An 8,898-nucleotide genomic window follows, 5' to 3' on the forward strand; every position below is an offset into this window, starting at 1 on the left:
GTTCAACAAACACATCAATAGTTTAATTGCTTTGCTTGCCACCATCCATTTATCAACTGAATCTTTTCCACCCACATCTTCCTTTTTGCATGTAGCAGACAAATATAAACAAAATAACCATTGGGCTGAGAAGTTCCCAATCTAAGTTGGCCTAAAGAAATTGCTGCATAAAGATTTAACTACAAAGTAATTCAATTTTGTTCAGAACAAATTGATTGTGGTGGGAATATACTGGTGAACAAAGCAGGCTTCCTTGCCCTCAAAGAGCTTAAATGGAGCCCTAATTGAAATGTTCATCAAACTGGCATTGCCAGAAATTGAGTGCTTTAAGCATTAGCTCCAGGAGGAAGAAACATGGGAACCCAAAAGTCAAGTGAGTTCTGTGGGTAGTGACAAGAACATGGTTGGGAATTTATCTGAGGACAGTTCTGGGGAGAGGACTGAGAATAACAAATGCAGTCTATGTGTTTGCGTGGACTGTTTGGTGATACAGAAATGAAACTTTGAATGTCTCACATCATATAATAGGATGATAAAGACTCGGAACAGAGATATTTATTTTCACAGAGCTCTTTTGGACATGAAATAAAGAGCTGGCACAGGGAAGGTGTCTATTAAGAACTTTTTAAAATGCAATCAATCATTAGTTGATTGAAGATGTTGGATGGTCAGATATTCTGTTTGTGCCAGCGGACAGGTTATTTCAAGGTCAGTGGCTAAAAAATATTGAATTTGAGTGACAGAATCAACTACTTAGGGTTGAAAACCTGAACATAAGGGAAATTCTCACCAAGACTGTGCCACACATCTGGAATGCTAAACCTAATGGCAATAACAATACTTGTTCTTATATTTCCTAAAAACTGAAAAAAATATTTTTAATGCTTTTTACTGCACAACAACCTTAGCCTCACAAACTCCTATTTTGAACAAAATTTAGAGTGAAAAATGTGACCACATAGATCATTTACAGTAGTTTACTGTAAATCTCACTGTACCTTAAATGGTTTGCATCTAAGAAAAAATACATATCCTTCAAGTCTGAACATATGTCACATTGATGATATTCAAGAATATGAACAGTCTTTGAAAATAACCCCAGAAGGGCTCTGGAAATGGTTTGAAAAGAACACCACCATTCAGAGCCAGTGAAAATCCTTTAAAAATTACTATGGAAGGGAGAACTCTTATTTGGAAGAACAAATTCTGATGTGTTTGGTTTTTAAAACAGGTCATAGCCTCACCTGGATCCATGTGCTAGCTTTTCCTTGAAATCTCCCTGGCATGATTTGCCCTGGTGGACAGCAGGTTCCATTACTGCATGCCTTGCTTTCTCCACAGATTAAGGCTGTTTTGCATCAAATCTTGCCTGTTCCCATTTGAATATAATGCTGCTTATTTGATGTTCATGCCTTGTAAGATAGAATCAGTTTTCAATCTCTTCCTGAGTCAAAGTCTGCCCTATTTGGTTTTAATGATACATAATTAGAATTATCTTTTTACTGAAATATCTCTTTAATTTTATTGTTTCTTCTTCTTTTTCTCTTTTACTCTTCTTATCATTCAAGGATCAGCAGAGCAACTGCAAGGCCTGGGAAGATACTGCTCTATAGGAGCCTCACTATTTACTCTAGAAAAGATCAGAACTGAAAGGTAACACTCTAAGGGAAACCTGCCATTGGGAGGAGAAAGAGTGGGGGCAGTTATGTTTGCTGGACATTTAGTATGTCCCAGACACAATATACACTCGAAACATATAATTTTCACACATTCCTTGTAAGGCTTCCCATTCACATCTTCAATCACCCATGAGAGAACCAAAGCTCAGCAGTTAACAGAATTAGTGGAAAAATTAAATTAGCAACTAAGGGAACTGGGTTTCAAACCCAAATCTAATTGACTACAAAAATTCATGTGCTTGACCTTCTACTATCCTTCTTTCTCAACATTTAGGTTTCGAGACCAAAGATAAGAAAAATATTTTAATGTATTCAATGATTGTAAAATTATGTCTATTCATTGTAAAATTTTTAAATATAGAAAAACATAAGTCATAAACAAAAAAGACCCACAATCCCACCAACCTAGTAATACTCACTGTTCACATTTTGAGGTAAGTTCTTTTATTTTTTATGAATAGATATAATTATTATTAAATGGAGCCATGATATAGTGCTTTCTTATAATCTGATTTTTCATGAACTATCCCAATCTTATTATATATTTTCCTTTAACATCATTTTCAATAATTGCAGTGTTTCATCTCATGGGTGAGACCACAATTAACTTAAGTTTTTTCTTATTATTTATATTTAAGTTGATAGAATTTTCCACCATTATATTGAAAACTGCAACAAACATTTCTGTCAACAATTTCATGCACATACTCATGGTTAGTTTATAAGAATAAATTCCTTACTGCTGAATAAATTCCATTCAGTACTGCTGAATTAAAGTGTATGCATTTCTTTTGTTATATATTATCAGATTGCATTCCACAGATTTTTAAAGCACTTTATATTCCTGGTAATGACATTTAGGAATATATGTGCCCTTGCACATTTAATAACGGCAGATGTTATCTTTTTCTCATTACTGTCAGCATGTAAACAGAAAATAGTATCCAATTTTAATTTTATATTAATTTGAACACTAGTAAAATTGAATTTTTATATACTTGTTTGCCCTCGTGTATTATCTTTTTGAATTGCCATTTTCCTAATGATGGATTTATTTTTGCTGATTAGAAAATTTCATTTTCTATTCAGTTTGCTTGTATTTTTGACCCACAGACATTCATATTTTTATTCTGTCAAAATATCAATATTTGTATGGGCTCCATTCATTTGGTTGTAATTTGGTTATACTCTGAGACCTGAAAAAAAATCTTCTGGCTTTCTTCCATTTTTTAAAAAAATACTTGAATCTAAGTCCGTCAGAAATAAATTTTGATATATAGTACATTGATTTTACTTGGTTTTACACTTTCTACTATGTATGTTTTCAAGAATTATCTATGATTTTTTGGTTTAATAATATCTGCATTAACCATTCAACGTTACACATTTTAGTATTTGATTTTTCAAATTCAGTTTTTATACTACAATTTCCCCAATCTTGAATTACATATTCTGAATTCTTTAATTAATCACCCAGTAAACAAAAGTTTTGTTAAAGAATTGCTGCAACTCTATTTAGAACAATATATATTTTTTTAATTTATTTGTTTTTCAAGTAGTTTTCTGTCTTTTACTACCATCCCAGCCCACCACCCAGTGCTCCCCACCTCCCTCCCATTTCCATCCCCCTTAGTTTTTGTCCATGTGTCCTTTATACTAGTTCCTGTAAACCCTTCTTCCCCTTTCCCCCTGAAATTCCCTCCCCTCTCTCCTCTGGTCACTGCCAGGCTGATAGAACAATATATTTTTAAGTGCTTGTAACTCTGAGCAAATTTTTTAACAAAAATTGCTAAAGCCTGGGTACAGAGTTTTTTCACAAGAATTTGTTTTGCTTAAATTTCTGTGGACATTGTCCTATTGTTTCTTGAGTTTTTGTATTTAAAATAAAGTGTGGTCCAAACCAAAAGGAACTAATTTACCAGTACTTTTTCCTTCCCAGATGTTTATGAAGTTCCTTTTCATTGTTATTGTTTTGATACCTGTTTCAATTCTGCTATTGCATTTTTAGTTTCTTTATGGCCTTTCCTTTATTTTATTCGTATTGTTTACACTATTACAGATGTCCCCATTTTTTCCCCTTAAATCCCCTCCTTCCAGCTCTCGTCCCCACCCCACCCCTGCTTTCCTCAGGCCATCACCACACTGTCATCTGTGTCTATCCTTATGGTCTTTTCTTATCTTACAGAGCTCCACTTTTTTAAATTATTTTTTATTATTATTCTATTACAGTTGTCCCAATTTTTCCCCCTTTGCCCATCCCACCTCCTGCTCCTACAGTCAATTCCCACACTGTTGTCCATGTCTGTGGGTTATTCATACATGTTCTTTGACTAGTTTCTTCCCCTTCTTTCCTCCATCACCCCTCTCCCAACCCTGCCTCTGGTCACTGTCAGTCTGTTCCATGTTTCCACACCTGTGATTCTTTTTTGTTGTTATTAGTTTATTTTGTTCATTAGATTCTTCTTATAGGTGAGATCATATGGCATTTTGTTGGGAACCGCCCTGCCTGGTTTCAGAAGCTGTAACCCACCCCCTACCCCCACCTCATGGCTAAGGCTGAGTGACTGACCTTCAGACCATAAGCCACTAAGGAGACAAAGCTTATCTCCCTGGCAGTGATGCCACCTCAGACAATTTTACTTCATCCATAACTGGCCCCCAATGCTTGATCAGTTAGCCAATAATGGGTAAGATTCCCCAAGGGAAGGAAAAACTTAAGACAGGCACAATCACATGGATGCCCCAAGGAAGGACTTGGGGGGCTACAGAAAGGGAGGTGATGGATCCCCACCCTTTAGCTTTGACATAGCCTGAGTCCTCATTCTGTTTATAAGAAGTCTCTTAATCTCTTGGCTGCCTTACTACCCCTGCCTGATTTAAGCCTGAGACAATGCCTTAAGCCTGAAACAATGCTGGTGGTGGGTAGTGCCCTGTGCTGGAAAGGGCGGGTTCCCTAGGGCAATCAGGCCTAAGAAAGAATATGTAAAATCCTGTGAAACCTACTTTGTTTAGAATGTTCTCAATTAAATAGGGGTCCAAGCAAGAAGTGAGTTTGTTCCTCAAAGTTTTATAGCTCTTTAGCTATCTGACCCTGACTCAGAATAGGCCCTCAGAGTTCTTTGTTATCTATTGTTTGATCCTTACTGCCTGAGAATGATTAATGAGCTTTACCTGTATTCCTGTGCAAAATGAACCAAATAAAAGCCCATTGAGGAAAAGGCTCTTGACCCTTCTCCTTTGAGAGATTGGCCACCTTTCCTCCCCAAACAGATCATGTCTTGGTAGACTTTTTCTCATCCATGGAGTCCCGGGAGGGGGGAGCCCTGTGGATGGATCCCCCCCCCACAGTATTTGTCTTTTACCAACTGTCTTATTTCACTTAGCATAATATTCTCCAGTTCCATCCATGCTGTTTCGAAAGGTAGGAGTTCCTTCTTTCTTTCCGCTGCAAAGTATTCCATCGTACCACAGTTTTTTGATCCACTCACTTACTGATGGGCACTGATGCTAAATCTGTCTCACTTCTAAAGTTCAGGTTCATTCTTAGAAATTTAGGAAAAATACTTAAATAAGATAAAATAGAAAGTATATGTCAATAAGGATTAAAATAAAAGGCATTTTCCTAGTTTCGTATGGAGTCAAGAAACTGGATGAAAAGTAAACCACCCATGAATAAATTACCTAATAGCCATGAGCTGGGATACTACAAAAACGATGGTAAGAACAAAGCCTTTTTAGAACAGCAAGGATGACCTTTGCAAACACAATGTTGAAGCCAGTTACAGTACAGTACATACTACACATATAAGTTGAAACATAATTAAATGGGGAGTGCTGCATGGAGTGGGGCAAAGGGGAAAATTTGGGACACCTGTAATAGCATAATCAATAAAATATAATTTAAAAAGAAACATAAGCAAATTTCTAGTGATAAAATTCAAAAGAATAATTGCCTTTGGGAGATATAGACTGAGCAGAGGCACAAAAGGTGCTTGTAGGTTATTGGAATTGTTCTATATCTTTTTTTTGGGGGGGTCCAACTTTGGAGTATTTATTTTTTTAACTTTATTTTTATTGTTTACGCTGTTACAGTTGTTTCTGCTTTTTTCCCCTTTCTCTACCTCTACCCAGCCCACCAGCTCCCCTCCCCAAGCAGATCCCCAGATTGTTATCAGTAACCATGGGTTGTGCATAAATGTTCTTTGGTTAATCTCTTCACCATCTTTTATCTGTTCCCCCTTCCTCCTTTCTGGCCACTGTCAGTCTGTTTTATGTGTCTAAGGTTCTGTTACTATTTTGTTCATTAGTTTATTGTGTTCATTAGATAAGTGAGATCATGTGGTATTTTTCTTTTCTTTCACTGACTGGCTTCATTCACTTAACATAATTTTCTCCAGGTCCATCTGTGCTGTTTCATAATGTAAGTTTCATTTCCTTCTTCCTCTTCTTTTTTTTTTTTTTTTTTGCTGCTCCTGCTGCATGATATTCCATTGTATAAATGTACCACAACTTTTTTATCCACTCATCTACTGATGAGCATTCAGGCTGTTTCCCAGTCTTGGCCACTGTAAACAGCACTAGAATTGTTTTATTTCGTAATGTTGGTAGTGATTATTGATACTAGTGTCTTTATTGTATGAAAAATGAATCAAGCTGTACACTCAAGTCTGTGAAATTCCCTATATGTAAGTTATATTTTTATAATAATTAACAAAAACTGAACAACACATTCATTTATCTAATTTTTAAAATATCTACAACTACACAACTCTTTAGTTTCATTAAGTACAAGCAAAAAATTAGTCCTTGTCAATTTGATTTAAAATATCAGAGTGAAAAAGGTGAAGAGACTGAAAAGTACAGGTTGGTAGTTACAAAATAGTTGTGGGGATGTAAAGTACAGCATAGGAAATACAGGCAATAATATTGTAATAACTACATATAGTGCCAGCTGGGTACTGGAAATATCAGAAGAACACTTTGTGACACATTTGACTGTCTCACCACTATGCTGTACATCTGAAACTAATACAAAATAATATTGAATGTAAACTGTAATTGAAAAAATTAAAGATATAATAATAATAATAATAATAAAATATTAGAGTAAAAAAAGACATTTCACCAGGAATATCTATATGCCTTTGTCAACAAAAATGTCTACAGATGACTATATATTCCATTCATAAGATTTCCATGGAAACACATACCATACCCTCTATGTACATTCATTCTAAGCATTGAAATTGGAAACTGGATACCAAATAGGTAATTCTAGGTCAAAAATCAAGGTTAAAGTTCCTGCTTTTCTTCAGGCAATAACAGAACTCAGCAAAGGAAAAGACTCAGCACTTCTGTCATGTTTTGCGAGAGACATGCTTGCTAGGAGTCCTGTCCTCAACCAGTCCGGCCCCACTGAGTTTGTATTCCGCATGTTCACCGCTGTCCCTCAATTTCAGGCGCTCCTCTTCCTCCTCTTCCTCCTGCTCTACCTGATGATCATTTGTGGCAACACAGCCATCATCTGGGTAGTGTGCAGTCACAGCTCCCTGCACACCCCCATGTATTTTTTCCTGTCCACCTTGTCCTTTGTGGAGATCAGCTACACCACCGTGGTGGTGCCCTTACTGCTTTCCAACGTCTTTGGAGCCCGGAAGCCTATTTCTCTGGCTGGCTGCGGGGCCCAAATGTTCTTTTTTCTCACTCTTGGAGGTGCTGACTGTTTTCTCTTGGCAATCATGGCATACGATCGCTACGTGGCCATCTGCCACCCACTGCACTACACCCTCATCATGACCCAGAAGCTGTGCATCCAGATGGTGGCCTGCGCTGCGGCTCTGGCGCTCTACGTGTCCCTGCAGCTCACATCCTTAATCTTCACCTTGCCCTTCTGCGGGCGCCTCCGGGAAATCAACCACTTCCTCTGTGATGTGCCTCCAGTACTGCGGCTGGCCTGCGCTGACATCCATGTGCACCAGACTGTCCTCTATGTCGTGAGCATCCTTGTGCTGGTCATCCCCTTCATCCTTATTTCTGTCTCCTACATGTTCATCGCCTTGGCCATCCTGCGCATGCGTTCGGCTGAGGGCCGCAGCCGGGCCTTCTCCACCTGCTCCTCCCACCTCACAGTGGTCTTGCTGCAGTATGGCTTCTGTGCCTTGGTCTACCTGCGTCCCCAGTCTGGTGCCTCCGTGGATAAGGACCGCCAATTTGCCCTCATTTACACTTTTGTCACCCCCTTACTCAACCCCCTGATTTACACCCTTAGGAACAAGGATGTCAAAGGCGCTCTGAGAAATGCCATTATCAGTAAATCAGCCTCTGACACCAATTGAAGGCTTAGGACTGGGGTGGGTGTCCGTATGTCGCCATGATAATGAACTCCAAAAGACAAATGTAGAATTAGAACACCAGTGTTCTGACACTTTACAGTCAATATTTCTGTTTTGCGATATTTTCATCATGTCCACCCACAATCCACACCCAGTTTCCTGAAGCGCTTTAAATAAGACTTAAAAATTTGAGCCAAACTTTCAGTGGAGGAGCCCTAGTCTGCCAGCGGTAATTGAAAGGTTCACAGCTCACGCATGCGGCTTGCTCTGTCTGGGAACCCTCACCCCATACACCCTGTGAATAAAGGCTGATGCCTTTAAATAGCCTGTCCCCTGACGATGCAATGATAATGAGTTTGTGAAAGATGCCTCAAATAAAGACTATTCATTAAGACATATTTCACTCAAAGAAATACATTTTATTTTTAAGATACAAATGTATGGCAAACAATAGCTTATTTGATGTATTAATTTCCTCTACTCCATGCATCCCAGCTGGTCACCTTCCTTTACTTTCATTCTTATACACCAAGGAGAGGTCAGAGTTAGTATTCACTGACAAGGCACTCATACTACATGTCAGCCCTGTGGGAATATGGAAGATGGCATGTGGTCGGTGCCCACACTCCTGCTGGAGCTGGCTTTACCAGTGGCTTCAGGTAGTCAGTTTTGCTCTTTCTCCTTCCTCACCCCTCCCTGTGCCCTCATAGTGGCTCCTATTCAACAGGAGGTGGTGCCACTGTTCCTCTCACCTCAGTAAGGTCCTGTTGCAGATGGTTGTGGCATCTTCCTGTCCCTATGCCCCAACCCAGATAAACCCTCAGGTATCAATGGAATGGGCTCCTTTCTCTGGTGTTCATGGCCAACAGCATGCTGCTCAGCCTTCT

At 38.6% G+C, this 8,898-nt stretch overlaps 1 protein-coding gene across 1 annotated transcript; it reads left to right on the forward strand.

Moving 5' to 3' along the window:
• The first annotated feature begins 7,054 nt into the window (after nucleotides 1–7,054).
• LOC119062326 (olfactory receptor 10Q1) lies at nucleotides 7,055–8,014 on the forward strand. Its single transcript, XM_037163286.2, has one exon. It carries the CDS (start codon nucleotides 7,055–7,057, stop codon nucleotides 8,012–8,014), a length of 960 nt encoding a protein of 319 aa, XP_037019181.2.
• Nucleotides 8,015–8,898: the final 884 nt, after the last annotated feature.

The sequence above is a fragment of the Artibeus jamaicensis genome, unplaced genomic scaffold, assembly GCF_021234435.1.
Source record: "Artibeus jamaicensis isolate MK-2021 breed Jamaican fruit bat unplaced genomic scaffold, CSHL_Jam_final scaffold_614, whole genome shotgun sequence".
NCBI lineage: Eukaryota > Metazoa > Chordata > Mammalia > Chiroptera > Phyllostomidae > Artibeus > Artibeus jamaicensis.

Coding starts and splice junctions, on each gene's coding strand:
- LOC119062326 (XM_037163286.2), top strand. CDS start 7,055: ATGCTTGCTAGGAGTCCTGTCCTCAACCAGTCCGGCCCCACTGAGTTT.